This window comes from Dioscorea cayenensis, chromosome 13, assembly GCF_009730915.1.
Source record: "Dioscorea cayenensis subsp. rotundata cultivar TDr96_F1 chromosome 13, TDr96_F1_v2_PseudoChromosome.rev07_lg8_w22 25.fasta, whole genome shotgun sequence".
Taxonomy (NCBI): domain Eukaryota; kingdom Viridiplantae; phylum Streptophyta; class Magnoliopsida; order Dioscoreales; family Dioscoreaceae; genus Dioscorea; species Dioscorea cayenensis.
Window position 1 is genome coordinate 5557649 of NC_052483.1, and position 20981 is coordinate 5578629.

A 20981-nucleotide genomic window follows, 5' to 3' on the forward strand; every position below is an offset into this window, starting at 1 on the left:
GGGTTCGAGGAGATGCAAGCGGCTGTCGGGGAGTAGCGTCGGGAGGTGGCTGGAGTGATGGTGCTGGACTGGTTCTTGTGGCTGCCGGGGACTCGTGCCGCAAGTGAGAGGAAAGCGGTGGCCGAGAGAGCGATGTAGGAGAGAGGGAAACTAGCTGCCGAGCAACGCCGGGAGCGGGGTCGGAGCGAGGCAGTGGGATCGGGTTCGTGTGGTCGTCCCGGGACTCGTGCCGCAGGAGAGAGGAAACCGGCGACAGGGAGAGCGTTGCAGGAGAGAGGAAATCGGCAGCCGGGAGAGCGATGCAGGAGAGAGGAAATCGGCAGTCGGGAGAGCGATGCAGGAGAGAGGAAGATCGGCGGCCGGGAGAGGGTTGCAGGAGAGAGGAAGATCAGCGCAGGGAGAGGGGTTGCGGGAGAGAACGAAGACGAAAGAGAGTGAGAGAGAGAGAAGAGTTATTCATTCTTTTGTTTTTTTATGATTATTTAAAAATAAAAATAAAAATAAAATAAAATCATCTCACCCACGTGAAGCAGCCACGTCACCAGCCACATCATTCGTGTGGCTGGTTCGTGTGGTTGCTTCGCGTTATATAGCATTACTTTTACTCATTTTACTAATCTTTATTGTTTTTAACCCCACCTTTAAAGTAGACCCATGTGCTTAATAATTATTATCTTTTTTTAAAAGATCTTAGAGTTTTTCATTCCGAAAGAGTAGCGATTAAAACATATATCAGAAAGAAAGGATGGTTGGTGCAACCATTCTTTATGAGATACAAGAGTGGGGGAGACAGAGCGAGCAAGCGCATGGGCAGCACCATTTGCGGACCTTCTAACATGCTGAATATTGATGTTGGAGAAAGAATCGAACAGAGAACGACAGTCCCCAATAACGACTGAGAAGATCGATCCAAGTGGAGGAGGGTCTGGTGCATTGACATAGACTTATGAATGAAAATAGTAGACTCATGTGCTTCTGGGTTGTTGAACAATAATTTCTCCTGTCTTTGTCATTTTAATATGACTTTAAAGTATTACCCTCATGTGCTTGTGCGTTGTTGGGCAATTATTTCTCCATTTTTTACCATTTTAATATCATTTTAAAATTGTACACTCATGTGCTTGCCAATTGGCACACGTATTATTTTATTAAAGTAAGCAGGCAGTGATAAATGTATGAAGCTTTGAGCATCTCGTAAGTTGTTTTAAATATTAAAAAATAATAAAATAAAATAAATAAAATAATCATACATCAAAAAAGCAAATCTGTAACATAAATATAAGACCCACCCTCAATGTTGAACTACATGTTCATATTCTCAATCATTTGACAAATCAAAACAACAGTCAGTGAGGTTTAGCAGTGAGAAATTTGATGGAGATTGTGACCTCTTGCTTGAAGGAACTGGGTGCTTGCTTGCTCCCTGCTGTCAAAGAAAAACTACGCTACATTACAAGCACAAAAGATTTTTTGGATGAAGTGGAGAGGGCGTTGCGAGATCTCAAAAATAATTATGTCCTGGTAGATCAAGAATTAGTGGCCAGTAGCCATGGGATGCAACTCACAGCTCAAGTTCAAAGATGGCATGATGAGGTTTGGATTAGTTTTTTTTTTTCATACAACTATCTTGCGATAGTTAAAAATAGAAATTTTTTTTTTAATTTTTTCCTTGTTTATTCTTTCAAAATAGGTTTGATAGTTCATGTGATTTAAATCAAAAATACCTATCTGAAATAAATTCATTAGCTCATATGATATATTCGGTCACTCTTCTTAGACTAATCATACATTTTTGAACCATCATTAGGGCCTAATAATAAAATGCTGGAATGACAAAGATGGTGCTCTATGTTTGTCTTTGATAACGTTTGTCATTTTGGTAAAAAAAAAAAAATTATAATTTTTTCTTAAATAAAAAAAATTGGTAATTAAGAAAAAGACGGAGTGAAAATGAAATCATGACTATCATTTTATAGTTGTGGGAATAGGCTATATATATATATATATGTATATACATGAATGTGGATAATGCACCTGAGAAACTTGTACATGGAAGGAGTTAATGCCTTAATTTACATGTGTTTTTTTTTCTATATATGCTAAGGTTTAAATTGGCCTCCTCGTCAAATACGTAAGCACCCTACATAGAAAATTCTATGCCAATTGATGAAAATATAGATGACAATCAAGAGGGATAGTTTAAACAAGATTTAAGAATAGTCTAAGTGTGCTATTAGTCGGTATTCTAAGATGCACAGTGCATTTGGTGTTTATATTTTTTAAAATAAGTATTATGGCTCGCATACTATGCTATTGCTCATGAAATTCATTTTTGTCTGCATAACTTATACGATGCCCATATACACATATTTCTGTTTTTCAAAAATATGGTTTTTTTTGTAATTTTTAATATTAAAGTGTGTACGTTTTAATGTTGTGGCACTAGCAGCTAATGTATATGTGACCTGCTGCACATCATGGCTCGTCATCAATTTGGAAAATATTTTATTCAAAAACTAATGTGGCATGACTTAGCTGCTATAAAGTTTTTTTTTTAAAATTAAAATTAAAGAAAATTTTTTATATATAAAAAGTCTAGAATTTTTTTATTTTGTAAAATTTATTAAAAAGTAATTTAAAATTTTTGTAATACAATTTTAAAATTCCTATCTTTTATTTATTTTTTTAAAATTTAATTCTTTTAATATCTTGTTTTTACAAATTAAAAAAAAAAATACATTTTCGGTTAATTTTCCAAGTTTAAAAAGATTTTTAAAAAATTTTATAAATAAAGACAGAAACGTCTCACATGTCAAATACATGTCAGGCACCACATCATTTTTGAATATGTTTACCTCAGTATTAAATAATTATTTTTTTAAAAAATAATGGGTGTATTACAAGCCCATATATGCATAGTACGTACATAATAGGTTTATATATAAATTCACAAATAACATAATAGGTTTTTATTGGTTGATAGGTTAAAAAATTCAAAATAGAGCAAGCTCAGAATTTTCTTTTTTTTTGGGTGGGTACCATACTAGGGCTATTTTTCATTTTTGAGTATTCAACTCAAATTTGTATCATTTTGATCATCCAATTTTAATTTGTGTTTCATTGAGAATGTACCAAGAAGATTTTGGGAAAAATTTGATGATATATTGGGGAATACATGCCATCAAATTTATCCAAAATTCTCTAAGTACCCTCCAAATGAACACAAATTAGAGTTTAGTGGTCAAAATGATATAAATTGAAGCTTGATACTTACAATAAAAAATAATCATAGTAGGTATCCACTCAAGATATTTATAGGAGACTCTTAATCTAAAATGTACCGAGGTAAACCAAAGCAAAAAGAGTATTTTAGGGATTATCATGATTCTATTTAAATCTTTTGACATATATCAATTGAACTTTTAACCGAATAGCAATCATATTAACTTAAATATTAATAACTCATTTTTTTTTAAAAGAACATACAAACAAAAAAAAACCCCTGTAAGTATGGAGGACGTTTTACAACTTATAAAAACCTTCTCATAAGTTGGTAACCACATATAAGGATTCATAATATAGAAACACCTTTCACTAATCACAAAGAGAATCTGTTCCCTTCGTTCAAAACCAAGTGGCATAGTTTTGGAATCAACCCAACTTATTTCCCCCAAACAAATAGTTTCGTGTATGTGTAACGTCTTGAAATTTATCAACCAACAATTCTTTGCAAATTTGATTTCCTAGTGAATTACTCTTAGGAGCCATTTGGTTGGGATAATATTATATTACCCCAGTAATGTGGATTAGATAATCTTATTTTACCTCGCTTGGTTATATAAAATGAAAATATTATATTTTTTGAAATATGATAATTTATCCAATATTACCACGAATGTAATTACTAATTCAATAGATGGTAATCTCACATTCTAGACAGAATGTGAATTTCTTTCTTGTTATACTCTTAAAATTCAATAAAATCTAAAAAGTATCAACTTTATAAAAAATAAAAAATAAAAAAATGTCTTCCAAACCTCCAATTTGTCCTCCTTCTCTTTAAAATAAGTTTAACATAATTAATATTACTAAAATTAAACATATGAAAGTTAGAATTTATTTTTTTTAATAATAAAAAATATTTATTTTTGAACAATTTAGATATTTACTTGAAAATACAATGAACTTTAATATATTTGATACTTATTAGATACATGGTAATATTATATTCCAGCCACATCATTCACTATCATTTCAACCAAACAAAAATTACATATATTTCTGTCAATATGACTTGAGAATCATATTTTTAGTAATCCTATCTCCAATGGTAATAAAATATTCCGTGAACCAAACAGCCCCTTAGGCTTTTAGTAGTATTCGCATCTCGTAGAAAATATTATTTTTCGAGGACCTCGTGAAAATCATGAAAATTTTAGCAACTTGATTAAGAGATTTTATGCACTTAAGTTGTCTTCCTCTAAATCCATTGTCCAAAGATTCAAAGATTCAAATTTCAGATATTTCTGTATAAAAATTTGTTTTTGCAACTACGCCATATAAAATCTCATACTTTTATTCCTCCCCTTTTGAACCAAACAAAGGCTAGAGGAATAATTGACCGTGCTAGTTAAAGGAATAAAAGTGACCATGATAAAGTGGTTGAGGAACAAATTTAAAATGAATTTAGGTTTAGGGACCAAAGTGATTTTTTACCGTACTTTGAGCATTTAAAATGTAGGTTCATCTCATTAAAATCCATGGAAATGCATTAATTCTCACGTATGAACACACAAAGCAAGTAATACTTTCCTAAAATTTATTTCTTGAGCAAAATCATTGTTGCAACGTTCATGATCTTAATCTCTTTAGATAAATAAAATAGCCTGCAATCAAATCTATCTTCCAAATAATGAAATATTCTCTTAGTTGTTTTTGTATTAGTAGCTGTTAGAGATTCTAAATATATATGATACAGCTACTCACAAATGTGATGACAAAAGGTTATCTAGCCTAGTACAAGTCAAGCATCTTCAACTTTTCACAAAACATTTAAAGAGATTAGAGTCAACATTCTTTTCATTCTTTTCTTCATCCTCCTTTGGTTGGCTGACATTTTTTTGGTTTATATATTGTCAATATGTAATTTATTATCTTGATTTTTTTTAAAAATATTCATTTGCAATAATCCTCTAGTACAACAAATATACCCTTCTCCAACACTCGGAAACGTGACAAGTTTAATATCTAGCTTTTCAAGTTAATGACCCATGCATACCCTAAAACTCTCAGTTTTCCTTGTAGGGTTAAATGTCCATTCAATAACCCTTTACTAGTTATCGGTCATCAGCACATTCTTTTAGATAACATTTGGGTCTCCAGGAATAATCCTAAAAATCTCATACCAGTTCTTCAATTCTTTTATATATAACTTCAAAGAATCTTTAATAGGAATGCTACAGCTCAACAACCTTGCTTTGATCACTCTTTAATTAATTGAGACACATTCATAGCCTCTATCTCTAGTAAAAATTTTAGGAGGCCACTATATTATGACCGTTTTTCACTTTGCTCACTGAATTTCAATTTGTTTTTTTTCAATCACCCTATATTGATTCTGTTTTACAAGGAAATCACCCATAAGATTCCAATCAATTTTTGTTGAGCTGCCCAGCGGAATTACACGCATGCATTAAACTAAAGTTATTTAATCCACGCTGGTTTGAACACGTCAGCAAGGTGTGTGGGAAATACACATAAGCATTCACATCAGCATACACATAAACATTTCATGAGAAGCTCTTGGTGAGGTGTACGCTGATGTGTATTTTCCACACATCTTGCTGACATGTCCAAGCTAGCGTAGATTAAATAACTTTAGTTTAATGCATGACGTGTAATTCCTGTGGCTAGCTCAGTAAAAATTGATCAGAATCTTATGGGTGACCTCCTAGTGAAACAAAATCAATGTAGGGTAATTGAAAAGAAACAAATTCAAATTCAGTGAGTAAAGTGGAAAACGACCATAGTACAGTGGCCTCCTAAAATTTTTACTCCCTCTATCTCTTGAGCTCCTTGGGAACCAATAATGGCTCTCATCTATAGTGCAACTTTTAAATTTTCGACATAAGGATATTGGAAAAGAAAATGAACCTTTTGCCTGATCCATTCTTTCATTAAATAAACTAGATCTCATACCATTTTGTTTGAAAAAAAAATGTGATATCCACTCAAAAACAACTCGCTAGACAGAGTAATAAAAGCAATAATAATTTAAGAGGACTTAAATCAAACTTCTATATGTTTCTTCTCATACTTAACTTGTTTACAAGATTATAACTATTTAGGTATTAATAGTTTTTTAGAAAATTCTTATTTAGGAATTTATATATTTGCAAAAGTATCGGTTTCTCCTTATGCAAAACTATACCACTTCCTCACCAAATAATTATTTCAGGCATGCGAAAACTGTTCAAATTTGCATCCAACAAATAAATCTTTTTAAACATTCAGTGATTTTTGAATATATTTTCTATTTCAAGGTTGTTTTTTTCATTAAGAAAGCATGTTGTTTCTTGGTAGGTCATTTTTATGGTATAACTAGCTCGTTCAAGTTAAAATGTACCAATTTGACTTTTTAAATTTTTTTAAAAAAGTTTATATTCATACATTAAAGAAATTGATCAAAGTTCATAAAAATTTAATTGATGTACAATTTGTCTCATATATTGCGTTTAATTTAGTCATCAATATATATCTATATATCTATAAATATATTTAAAGTAGATGCACAAATCGTTGCAAGAGTATTTTTAAGAAAAATTAAATTTTTTTAAGAATTTCTCTTATTGCATTTAAGTCTTGGTTTGTATTAAATATGACATTAGTAATGGGAGATGTTTAATTCCATTCATTTATTTGCATTAAATATTCCATTATATGTTTCAAACAAATTATTTTATGGAGAAAAGTACAATGATATTTTGCAATAGAGTATATATAGTTATTAGAACCCATTCAAACATCAAACTCTAGGTGTTAGATTAAATACTTCAATCTTCGGGTTATTAGTGTAATGTTAGATTAATAAAAATATTTTTAAATATTATTTTAAAATTATGAATAATTTTTAAATTATTTAATATATAATATAATATTGATACCTTTTTGTTAATTATAAAATAAATAATTTGAAGAAAACAAAGAAAATTGTTAATCTTTTAATTGTAACTATAAATTAATAAAAAAAAATCTTGACAAGGAAAAGCTTCAACCATAGTTATTAAAAAAATAAAAGCTAAGAATTTTTTTTACAATTTTTTAAATAATTAAAATTAAGTATTTTCTTTTATTTAACACAAAATAAATATAATAAAAGAACGAAATTTTATTTCAAAAAATATAATTTTGCTCGCCTGAGGCACAGGAATCCCAACAATTAAATGGGTTTGGTTGGTTAAGGTGGTTAAAATTTATTAGACAGGGTTAATTACATAGGTGATCCAAATTAGAGATCTAAAATGATTTAGGTACTAAATCACCATGTTAGCTGGTTTGGGTTTAATAATTATATAAAAAAATAGACGTCTGAGTTTGTGGGTTGTTTTTTTTAATCAACGGTGGACATTGATTATTTTTGGGTTTTATGGAAAATGAATAGGGTTATAGTTGAAATTTCAAAAATGTTAAAAAATGTTGAAAAACTGAAGAGATAAACATTTTGGAAATCAAATGATAGAAGGTATTAGAATTTCATAAACATATTGAGTTTCTTAACAAAAATGTATTAGCAAATTTTAATGAAGAATAACAATATAATTTAGAGCCAGTTCATTGATCATGTGATTTAATGCTCAAAATAATAATTATCATGGTTTTGATTCTTTCAGTGTTGTTGAAAAAGTTAAAAATATATTATTTAATTAATACATTTATTTTACCAATTTATTTCTCTTCTGAATATTATTTTTATTTTAGTTTTGAGTTGTTCTTCTACTAGGCATTGTTTCATTTGTATTTACTTTGTTAATTTTCTCTTAGGTACTCTATGTATAATATTGAAATTTTATTTATTAAATTACATTCATTATATTTTGAATTATACGTTTATATGAAATATTGCCAGAATTCTATGCCAATATTTTTTTTTAGTTTTTTAATATTTTTGTTACTATTTCTTGCATTATTTTATTAAATTATTAGTTGAGAAAATTTATGGTTAATAATATCAAGAATATTCTATTAAAATTTAGGTTACAAATAAAAATATATACCCAAAATTATTATATATAGTTGCAAAAATCTGACACAGTGAGGAAATTTATCTAAAATCATTAAAAATTACTACATATGTGGTGCTCATATATATTTATCCTAAACGAAATATAGAAATTTTTTTTTGAGGTAAATGTGGATAAACCACAGATTTAACGAAATATAGAATTGGGAATAAAGTATTGTGATCTTTATATAGCTAATTTTCGTTGTTCTATCCTTTATAAGCACAAGTTTTATCTCTCTCAAGTTTATTATTTTGGTTCTTCTCATGAAACCGTACCACAACATCTTGATAGGAATGAGCTTTATCATTAATTGATCTAGAACACTTTTATTTTATTTTTTTATTTTAGAGTTATTGATTTTTTTCATCAATCTAACAAAAAAAAATAGGTACAACTCCAAGGTAAAGAAACTATGATGAATCAAATAAAGCATGAGTACAACAACAGAGGTTGCCTTCTTGGAAGTTGCTCTCTCAATTGTCGGGCTAACTACAAAATCAGCCAAAGATCAATTGAGTTACTCAAAGAGATCATGCATCAATTGAGTTACTCAAAGAGATCATGCGCTTGAAGACAGAACATAAAGATTTCAAACCAATAATAGAGCCACAGTCTTCAAGAGCAATTACAGAGATCCCTACTTCATCAATTGCTGTAGGCAACACTATAAAGTTAAATCTCGAGAAAGTTCGCGGCTTCTTGGCAGATGACAATGTATCCATGGTGGGGATTTGGGGCATGGGTGGGGTCGGAAAAACAACTCTTTTGAATGAAATCAATAACTCATTACAAGGTGGCGATACTATTATGGGGTTCAAGTATGTCATCTATCTGGTGGTTTCAAAAGAACCTCAATTTGAGAAGCTTCAAAAGGAGATATCTGAAAAGCTGGGAATGCAATCTCACTCTAAGAAGAATGATATATTTGAGTTTTTGAAGAATAAGGATTTTTTGCTGCTCTTAGATGATATGTGGAAGGCAGTGGACCTTCCTGAAATTCTTGGTATTCCACTTCCTCGCCATCAAATTAGCCACAATTTGAAAGATGGAGGTCCAAGGTACAAGCACAAGGTGATCTTCACAACCAGAGAAGATGATGTGTGTGCTCGTATGAAAGCTGACAAGAAGATTGAAGTTGAATGTTTGGGTAGAGAAGAAGCATGGGATCTTTTCAAGCAGAATGCAGATGAAGGGGTCATTAGTTCTAATCCTACTATTGAAAAACTGGCAATGAAAGTTATGGAGAAGTGCTCGGGCTTACCACTCGCCCTTAAAGTTGTTGGTCGAGCCATGTCGAATAAGAAGAGACCTGAAGAGTGGCAACACATGTTGACATCATTATGCAAGGACATCAAAACTACACCTGACATGGAAGAATCATTGTTTCACATTTTAAAGGTCAGTTATGATAATTTGAGTGACGAAACTTTGAAAGAATGCTTCCTAAGTTGTGCTCAATGGCCTGAAGATAAGTTCATTAAAGTGTCTGATCTCATAATGTATTGGATTGGATTTGGATTGATTGACGACTTTGGAAATATTGGAGAAGCTTTTGACAAGGGATATGATCTCATTGGGAATCTAAATGCAGCATGCTTGTTGGGATTGGAGTCCTCTCGGGTCGCTGAAGATTATGTCAAATTACATGATGTGATTCGTGATATGGCACTGTGGATTGTTTCCGAATGTGGGAAGAAAAAGAGCAGATGGATTTCAGGTGCAAGGGTTGATGATTTAAGACAATCTTCAAAGTGGGAAGCGGTTAAATGGAAGGAGACAGAACGAATATTGTTCGAAAAGGACCAGCTGCTTGAATTATTAAGTTATGAAAATATTGATGAAGAAGACCAAGTTTCTATTGCACCAACTTCTCCTCGATTTCCTAATCTTGAGAGTTTATTTATGGCCCAAGGACAGTATGATGGGAAGCTCGTGGAGGTTTCTATTCCCTTTTTTCCTTATATGCCATCTCTCACCTACTTGCATCTATATGAGATAAATGCCAAGGTTCTTCCAAAAGAAATTCGAGTTTTAGTTAATCTTCGATACCTCAACATCAGCTATACAGAGATTCATTCACTTCCACCTGAACTAGCAGAACTGAAGGAATTAAAATGCTTCATTTTTAGACAACGAATGTTTACGACAAGAAGAGTAGAAGGGTTGTCAATAATATCGAGGTTGCCCAAGTTGCAAGTGCTTGATCTCTTTGGACATACTTGTTTAGAAGCAGACGATTTGAGTTTATTGAAGAGAAGAGTTAAAGCGATTGGTTTGCATGTGACCTCATTCAAGACTCTTGGACTTCTTAAAGATTTTCCAACTTGGAATATAAGTCTGGAAGGACTAGGACACAGTATGCCTATCCTCCGCTTTTGTGACTTGAGTTGCAAACATGGTGGTGAGGGTTTGATGAACTTAAGCATCAATGATTGTGGCTTTGAGGAGTTGTTGATAAATGGCAGTGGGGCCAGTCTAAAGCATATCAAGTTGGACTCGCTTTCAAAGCTCAAGCAAATCACTTGGCCAAAAACAGTTCCCAGTGAATGCTTCCAGAGGTTAACATCTGTTTCCATTTGTGGTTGTGATTCTTTGAGGAGTCTTTCATGGGTTTTGCACCTGCCATGCCTCAGGAAATTAAAAATACAATATTTAGCAATGGAGGAATTGATTGACCCTGCAGACATGCAACAAGCTTCATCAGGCCTCACCACCTTTCCTAGCCTACAATATTTGAGAATATTGGACATGCCCTACTTAGTGAGCTTAAGCAGATGTCCATTGGATTTCCCTGCTTTGTCTGTGCTTTCCATGTTCAGGTGTCCAAATCTGAAAAAACTTCCTTTCAAGCCATCCATTGTCAATAATAAATTCAAGTATGTGATCGTTGAAAAAAAATGGTGGAAGGGTTTGGAATGGGAGGACACAACAATCCCATCTCACCTCACCAAGTTTTTCCACACAGGAATCTTCCTACCAACATTTTAGTATATCATTATTGTAAATTTACATTCAGATCATTATTAGTTGGAAATAATCTTTAATTTAAATAATGTTGTTTTAGTACAATTTTCATTTGGAAGTAATCTAGCCTATAAGACTAGATTTGTTATTATTGTATGAATGTGTCAATTAATTTGAGATATTTTGATTTAATAATAAATTATGTTCTTTTCAATTTTCCGTTTCCTACTTGGTTTTTTATTTTTTATTTTTATTTTTGTATGGGCATGTATTTTACCATACACTATCATTTAATTTATCGGCATAAAGAATGTCAAAATATTATTAGTTTTTGTTGTAATTCAATGACTGCCACAACAACTTTATTGGATGTAGAGTATAAAACAATAATAATTCATTTACATGTAGATTTATGAGTAAAAAAAATATTTTTTTATTTATTTTGACAAATAGACCACAAGCACTCCCGTTAAAGGATTAATGAGTAAAAAATATTTATTATTTTGTTTATTAAAATAATTTATAAGATGATAATATAATTCAATGGTTGTTATATTGAATGGTGAATAAGTAGACCCAAAATCAAAATCTTTGGGTCGGCAATAATGTACACATGTAACACATACTATAGAATATTGCATAATATTATAGCAGTAATATTCATTTACTTTTCATAGTCAATGTGAGAGGATGTTATTTCTCTCCTCTCCAGGGTTACATGGAAAAAAGATTTATTAGTTCGTTTTGATCCATGAAAATCTTCTAAGCATGCACATAAAAGGACTCTAATCGCCTCATATAATGTTTGATCGAGTTAATAAATCCTTAGGGGGTCAAAAAATCACCGTAACTGGTGCACATTTGTACCTGTTTATCATTTTGACAATCTCTTAAATGGGGACGCCCATCGCCTATTAGTAAAAAAATAAAAGAAGGTAAAAAATAATATTAAGATTAAAGCAAAGCATGTTAATTGGACAAACTTTAAAGGGAAAAATGGATTTATCTTTTAGAATTTTTTCCTAATTTATGCTTGGATATGCAAGGCAATCAATAAAAAATAGAAAATAAAATGGTTTAATCGAGTCTAACTGATAATCCGAAATCAAAACTGTTCTCTGGATGGTTCAATTCCGGCTCAGTGTGGCACTATAAGAGAATTAGAATATAACGATTAAATTTAGCAGCAAATTTATAAATTAGCCGATGTAAATCTATGGTGGATTTTTAAAATCATCACTATAGATTACACCCATCATATTTACAACGGCTGATTTGTAGATTTGTTTTTAATGGCAAAATTTTGAATTATCTACTACATGCACTATTATTATTTTAACAATAGTTTTTATAGTGGTTAATTCATATATTATACACTATTTATAATTTATTAAAATAAAAATTACTAGTGGCAAAAGTTTTTTCACCACAATATATTATTTCAAAAAATTATTAAAAGTAAAATTTGCTTTTGGTTACTAATTATCATTTATAAAAAAATTAACAATACATTATATTAAAAAATTCCACCTAATCCAATTATTACAAAAGAATTTTAATCGCCATTTTTTAAAATTTTAAATATAATGTAGTTTTTTGTAATATAATATGAAATTATCATTATAAGAAAAATGCCAAAATCAGCATGGAAAACTTGGTACTGGAAAAAAAAAAATCATGCTAAATTTGTCACAAAATTTGAAAAAAAACAACAAATTGTGCCAAATGTATTTTTTTTAAATAAATTTTTATTTCCTTGCCAAATAAGTAATTTTAATAATTATTAAAACCGTATCAAATGTCATGCCAAATGTAATATTTTTTTAAAATAATAATTTACCAATATCATGTCCAATACCATACCAAATATACAAATTCAATAATTTTCAATGATACCATACCAAATATACAAATTCAATAATTTTCAATGATTGTGCCAAATATAGTGTCAAGGGTAATTTTTTTTTAAAAAAAAAATCATTAATGCCTTATCAAATAAGTAAATTTAATAATTTTTAAAACCATGCCAAATGTAATATTTTTTTAAAAGAATAATTAACTGATAACGTGACAATTACAGTGGGGAACATGTAAATTTAATAATTTTCTATGATGGTGCCAAATACCATGCCAAAGCTAATTTTTAGAAAAATAAATTTCTTGTACTTCACCAAAAAAACCTTGCCAAATGTAATAATTTTTTTTGAAAAATTCATTTACCAATGCAGTGCTAAATACAGTTGTCAAACTTGCAAATTTAATAATTTTTAAGGCCATGCTAAACACAGTGTCAAATGTAACTTTTTTTAAAAAAATTCTTATAGTTTTAATTTGTATTGGCATAAAAACTTATATTCCAAGTTAATTAAAGCTTTAATTTGTATTTGCATTAAAAATCTTAAAACTTTAATGTAATTATTATTAACTTGGAATATAAAAACTTATATTCCAAGTTAATTATGTACAATATTGAATATAATTGGAGATAGTGTTTGAGTAGCAAGTTAGTGTTCGTTCAATTGATTTGTGAAGTTGGTGGCAGAGCGCTCGAGAGATCCAACTTTCTTTACTACGAGCTCGAGAAAACCTTGCAAGTTCTATCTGATGATAGTATAGAGGAAAGGATCCTTGCAAATGAAATTTCTTGAAAATCCTCAATCTTAAGGTAAACTCATTTTTTGCCTAGTAATATTTTCAACTATACTGCACTACAAGAATAATGGTTAATTGGCACGGTAGAATTGACACCAAATTGAATTAAAAAACCGTGCCAAACTGACTTTGGCACTGTATTTAGTATGGAAAAATAATCGTATCTATAGCAATGGTAACAAATATATGTTGGCACGATTGTTTTAGCACTGTGCTAAACTTTATCACTGTTTTTGACACGGTGTTTTACTATTGCGGCAACCATTACCGTTGATTTTTGGCACGGACTTTAATTCCATATTTGTCACAATTTTGACACAGTTTTATTGGTTCAGTTGGTTCAGTATTTAACACAGTTTTATCACAATTTTATGTTCTTTTATTTTTTTTTCGTGATATTAAATACAGTTTTTGGCAAAGCATTTTGTTTTTGCTTATTCTTTGAAAAATAAATTTATATAAATTAATTTTATTAAAATATATTCTATATTTTATATTGATTTACAGGCAAAATGGAAAGAAAAAAAATTGTTATTAAAATCACAAATTTACCAACAACTTCGAGAGGACATAACTCAACAAAACTGTTGCAGAGAACCTGCAGATCAGGGAAAAGATAGAAAAGAGAAGAAGAAGAAGAGAAGAAGAAGAGAAGAGAAAAGAAGATTCGAGAGAGAAGAAGGATAATTTGGCCAAAGATGCCCTCTCTTTCATTCCTCATTCCACTTATATGCAAATCCTTACCGAATCATAACCGAATTAATGACTTGGCATTTCATCAAACACGTGATGTGCCAGAACATTGTGCAGGAATATCACAACCTTCTCAATTAATCTCTCTCTCCTAATTACATCATTCATCAATACTAAGTAATTAATCATTCCACAAATCCTGTATTCATCCCATCACATAGTCTTCATAAAAGTTGGGTCTCCTTCCATGATTTGGGCGCACACTTCTTCTCACAACAGTGCCATACCTGTTGATGGAGTCAACCTCCTGTGCATCAATTTCCCCTCCCTTTGAATTGTCCTTGTCCTCAAGGGCAAATTCTGGAAAAGTCTTTGTAAAAGCAACCACATCCTCCCAAGTTGCATCCTCAATAGCCTGATCCTTCCATTGAACTAATATCTCTGCAAACACTTTCCCTCCTTTAATCACCTCCCGATGTTTGAGTATTGACTTCGGCTCCAACAGTGGATGCTGATTTATAAATTCTCCAGGTAATCCACCTGTCACCTCTGGTGGAACCCCTTTGAAAAGTTTGAGCTTCGACACGTGAAATACATCATGTATCTTAGCGGAGTCTGGGAGTTTAAGTCTATAAACTTAATTTGGCCAAAGATGAGTTTAACGTATATCCTCTTCATCAAGACTAACAAATAATCTAACCTTTAATGAGTTCAGCCAATCATCAAGGCCTAGCAATTTAATAATACCCGTTTTTATATACTGAATTAACATTGGACAAAGACATGCCCAAAAAAAGTGCACGCATGAGGAAGCATATGCTTGGAAGATCCTTCTCCACTTATAATCTGTCCCAGTCTTTTATTATAAATAGGCCTGCCTTCTTTATCCACTCCATGATGACCTTGCGGATAGTGTTATAGGACTTGATCGATTTCATTAAACTCAAAGCCCTGTATCACAATCAAACAACATCAAATTAATGATGTAATTCTACATCTAATGTACAATTAGTTATGGAAATAACACTTAAAACTAATACAATGATGAATATGCTTTATCTACTTGCTCAGAGATGCTATCAAGATTTACTTCAATGTGATTTCACATCCATAAAAGGTAAACAGAATAATAATGAGTTTTACAATAGCCCTAACAAATGCTTTCTACGGCTTCAAAACCAACTGATTCAGCAATGCAACAAATATTATTATGATTCAGCAATGTCAGCGTGGAACTCCTTCAACTGAGGGAAAGAATGAAAGCAATATTTAAGAATTTCAAAAACAGAGACTACTAGCAATGTTCATTATCATAATTATATATTACATGTATATATATATAAGTTAATCTATTTTCACAAGGCAGTCATCGATGCATGAGATGTATACATGCATGCATCTGTGTGTATGAGATGAGAAACTATTGGGATACATGGTGTTATGTATATGTATCATGTCGAAGAAAATGAGAATTCTTAATTATTCATGTGCTGCAGGTCTGCCACTCATGCATAGTTAAGCTCATTGTCCTTGGCAAGCATATATTGAGATCTAAAAAATAACATCAATAAAAATTACAAACTGAAGGACTTGAGTACTACTTTGAGAAGACAAAGTGTTGATGAATAGGTTTAAAGGATCAAAGAAGTAGCAGACCAGGTGATTGCACTGAAAAGCTGACAGTGGATGGAGTACTCACCCTTTCAATCTCAGCTCCTCCTAATACCAAGCCAACCTCTGATAATGTGCATTGCAAATCAACATTTACGTCTCTGCGATCATGAACAACTTCTAGTTACAAGGTTTCGGACCAAAATAAAGAAAAGTAAATAATTCAGAATGTGGAAATGAGTAGAAAGCTGTACGACACATTGAATACTTGCCTAGAAATAGGGGCACAGGTAACCCTGCATCAACCTCAACTGCTGCGTCTTCTGCATCATGAGTTCAGTGGTTACTAATCAATGATGATGATTTTTGCTAGTCACAAATTATCAATTCACAGGATTTGATTTTGATGATATGTGGCTGGATCACATGACATGTATGTCATACATATTACCCACTAGAAGCGAAAGCCATTTTAAAATTATGCTTCTCAGATTGAGAAAGTCAAAATCAAGATAGATGGCCAGTCATGTATTTAACTATTAAAATAACATCATGAATTGCCCAATATCAATGGAATCTTGATGTCAAGAAGATGAGCAATATAGTTCTTCACGATGTGACAAGCTGCAAGAGGAAAAAACAAAAAAGTACCTAATAAGATACACGAGGAAAAAAATAAATAATGTGTTAAGTTCTTCAAAGCTACAGAAAAAGGTTATATAATGTGCTATATTCTTTCATTTATTTAATTCCATCCTTTTATTTAACAGCAATGGAATCTCATAACAAATTCCTTTAAAACATGAAGATAATTCTGGAATTGTTGCTTCAAACTACTATGATTTGTGATGAGCTAAGCTGATTGGTGACTGGCAAGAGAAGTTGGACACACTAAGCAAGGAACTATATTGAACAGGATTTTAAGATGGCATACCAAGGGAGGAACTGTGGTTCTTCAGTGAAAACAGGAACTAACCAAGCAGGCCCCCTATTAACTGAATGTTGCTTGATTTCTAACCACCAATACAAATACTCCCTTTAGGAATTATGATGAATACATACCTACTAAAGATAATAATATTACCTAATATCTAATATTCAATATTTCAAAAATTAGATAAAAAGGCATTGCTAAGATATCCAAGGATGCTAGTAGTTATTTCCAATAAATGATTATGAATGCTGACGTGTACTTAGACATTTAAACACACCTTCATTTTCCATCATTCTTTCTTTTGACATGGATTGTTCCAGAAAAAGAATTCTAATCATAATTGGAAGCTCTCCAATATAAATGTTCAAAGAAAAAGATCTTAATTACAAAGAAAATTATCTGCTGCTTTCATCCAAGAAAACTAAACAAGCTATTTGTTTTAACTAGTTGCTTTATTCCTCTATAGGTTAAATTATCTGCTTTTACATGAACAAAACTAGAAAGCAAGCTGAGCGTTAACAAGTAAAGCTAAACAACTGCAGATAAAGGAAATACGCAACTTGTTTTAATTAGAGCCATGAATGTCAACCAATTCTTCTAACAAAATATAACCTAATTAACCTCTCTAAACACAAATTAGCTGAAAAGTGTTAGATTTAGCCGTTCCACTATATAAACCATGTTTCTAATGAGGACTAGGCTTTCTAGTTTGGACAACAAGAAGAATTAAACTATATATCATAAGGCCATTTCAATGAATCAAGTAATTAAGCTAACAAAGCTAACACCTTTCAAATATATTTGGGAAATAAATGCCTCACAATATCAGTATACGTACAAAGCGAGCAACAGCACCTACTTCATGCATTCCACCCCCATGAACATAAATCACATCCAAACTCTCATGACTAGCTACTCCTAGAAACCCTCATTTACTCCCACTCCCAACATTCTCATACACCATAAATATTAACTCTCCACTCCCTCACAAGGACACTTGCTTCTTTTCATAACTTCCAAACCTTATGCAACAAAACGCCTATTCCTTTAAAAGAAGAGAGCTACTACACAAATACGTATATATATATATATATACATATGGACAACCAAATAAAAAAAAAGAAGCAAAAATGGAAACTTTATCATCGTTCCTCCCTGCCATTTTCCCTAAATTCCCCATCCTAAGGTTAGGGTTAGGGTTTCCTTTTTTCTCCCAATCCCTCTTCGCCATGATTTCAGTGCAAAACAAAAACCCTAATTTCTTCATCATTTAAACACAAACATATGATTTAGATTTAGATATAGATATAGATTTATATTTAATTAATACAACAAGTAATCTTCACAACAATTTAACCTATAGAGGAATAAAGCAGAGAATTACAAAGAAAACTAACAAACTAATCTTCATAGCAATTAGCAATAAAGTGATCAATCAGTAACAGAGGGGAGAGAGAAGGAAAAAAAAACTTAACCTTTAGGGGAAGTTATGTTCATGGAGTCCTACAACAAGAGTAAAAGCCCCAATTTCATTCACCAAAGACAACACAGAAGCCCCCTGCTCACATTCAGTCACAATGATCTCCACTTTTGCCTGCAATAAGGGACAAGGCATGAGCAGGGGATAACCAGCACATCAATTCACAGATGAAATCAAACATCCAACACCTCGTAACCCAAAGATTCGCCAAAACTTTGATCAGTAATCACCAAAACAACAACAAATCAGAAATAAATCAATCAAAAGGTTTATAGATCACAATACCACTACAGAAGCGCTCTGTGTCCAGATTGTCAACTTGTGATCAAAATTATAGTCCTTCGTGAGCAGATCTAGAACCCCAAAATGCCACAAAAATTAGGAAAAAAAAAAATCAGAAGAAAACTAGGTAGAGAAATTGCAATACTTCTACAGATCTTCGGCGAGGTAGGCGCCGTTGGCATCCCCACCATCATCAAAGTTGAGAGCGTAATCAAGAATATCATACCTGAAATCCTGGGAATGGCGACGGTGGTGATGATTGTGGGACATCGGAGACACCAAGGTGTGATATCTAGGCTCCTCCTTCACCAAGCCCTTATATATCTCCAGCGCCTCTTCATAGCACCCTGTATTACCTTCACCTGAGCCTTCAGCAGCTTGAAATCCCTCAGCTCCATTTTCCTATTCTCCTTCTTGCACTTCTCCATCATCTCCTCAACTCATATTCAAAATGCCATCAAGCTCATCTTCGTTCTCGGACGAGGCCATTACCAACCCATGGTACGCCTCGACGACAAAGGGATCAGTAGAGAGGACGCCCTCGAATCCCTCCTTCGCGACCTCAACATCCCCATTATAGAAGAGGAAGTGGGATAGAAGCAGGGAGAGTGGGTCTGAGGCTGGGGTTCGGACTGGATAATGGTGGCTGGGAGGGAAGAAAAAGGGGGACGGTGAGGACGGGCAAGGAGGAGGGCGGTGGCGGCGGCGGAGATGGAGATTGTTTGGAGGGTTTTGGAAATGGGAGTGGAGGGGGAGGGCTGGTGAGCGAAACTTGTGCTTGAGTCTTGGGAGAAGGATAGGAGAGAGAGAGAGAGAGAGAGAGAGAGAGAGAGAGAGAGGATGGAATTATAATTATACTAGTGTAATGGCCGCCCACGCTAACGCTGCGGGTTCAGTATATTAAAATAGTGTACTAACATTAATAATATAAATTTTTAATATAATTTTTAATATTCGAGGTATATTCTTAAATTTTTAAGACAAAACTATGGAGGAAAAATATTATTTCAATAAATCTTCTAAAACTTAGTAACTAAATATTAAACACCAACTATATTTTAATGGTAATTCTTTTCAAATTGTTTTATTTTTTTTTAAGTATTCTTGCTAATTATGGTACTTTTCATATATTTATTTTTAAAAGCGTACATATTATAAAATGTATTTTTTTTTTGTGAAATTTGAAATATATTGAAGATTTTTTTAATTATTATTTCTCTCTCTATATATATTTTTGTGGATTATTTAAAAACTAAATAAAATTATCTTAATAAATCCTCTTAAACAATATAATTAATACATTTAATAAAATGTAATTATGATAAGAAAAAGGGGTTCTAGTCTCCATGACAAACCATAAAGAGGTTTTTGTCAATATGCAACAAAACATTATTTGTCTTTGATTAGTTAGTAGCATAGCTTATGTTTCCTCGACTACAATGTGTAGTTGTTTGTATTTTTCCTTTTCCTTTATATGTTAGGATCATCTCACCATTCGCATCTTCTACTCTTATGTGTCTTTTGTTCCTTGTCTTCCCATTCCTAACTGCTTGTTTTTATTTTTATTTTTTGTTTAGTTTTTCAAAACTTGATAACCCTCATATCCGAGAGAGAAAAAAAGAGGCGTTTTTGTCTCAAAAGTCAAACAAACTACACATTAACCAATATAATATATATAAATATACTCACTCCGTTCTTTTTTATTTGTCGTGAATAACTGAATCTCACATAGTTATTTCACAAATTTTTGTTATCTTTTCAAAATTATCCCTAATTTATATCTTCACATTTCTCTCTCATATTTAATTCCAAGAAGAGAATTGAATAAAGTGTTAAGGTAGTTTTGGAAAAAAAATAATAAATGCTTCTTGATATACAAATAAACAAAGAGGCATTGAGTGTATATATATATAGTTTTAGATCCATTCAGTTTACATAAAAATTTATTTGAATGGAATAAATATTATTTTTTTTATTAAAGAATATAGTTTCTATTTTTTCTTAAAAAAATGAGGAAGAGAAATAAAAGCCTCAATCAAGATTTCATAGGCTATACTTGTGTATCTCATATTCAACTTTGAGC

The 20981-nt window shown here is 31.8% G+C and overlaps 1 protein-coding gene and 1 long non-coding RNA gene across 4 annotated transcripts; one reads left to right on the forward strand and one right to left on the reverse strand.

The window, feature by feature from the left end:
- The first annotated feature begins 1353 nt into the window (after window positions 1–1353).
- On the forward strand, window positions 1354–11358 carry LOC120274839 (putative disease resistance protein At4g10780). Its single transcript, XM_039281380.1, has 2 exons — window positions 1354–1593; window positions 8671–11358. The coding sequence occupies exon 2, from the start codon at window positions 8844–8846 to the stop codon at window positions 11268–11270; it is 2427 nt and encodes an 808-aa protein (XP_039137314.1). The 5' UTR covers window positions 1354–1593; window positions 8671–8843; the 3' UTR covers window positions 11271–11358.
- Window positions 11359–16473: 5115 nt separating this feature from the next.
- On the reverse strand, window positions 16474–19719 carry LOC120274786. 3 transcript variants are annotated; one of them, XR_005540993.1, is made up of 5 exons: window positions 19125–19719; window positions 18902–18969; window positions 18612–18730; window positions 16740–16826; window positions 16484–16525 (listed from the first exon to the last, which is right to left on the reverse strand). It is a non-coding gene; the product is annotated as an uncharacterized LOC120274786 (long non-coding RNA). The 3 variants fall into 3 exon arrangements; XR_005540992.1 differs by lacking the exon at window positions 16740–16826 and having other exon boundaries at window positions 16474–16525; XR_005540991.1 differs by lacking the exon at window positions 16484–16525 and having other exon boundaries at window positions 16658–16826.
- Between the last annotated feature and the right edge of the window lie 1262 nt (window positions 19720–20981).

Coding starts and splice junctions, on each gene's coding strand:
- LOC120274839 (XM_039281380.1), top strand. CDS start 8,844: ATGCGCTTGAAGACAGAACATAAAGATTTCAAACCAATAATAGAGCCA.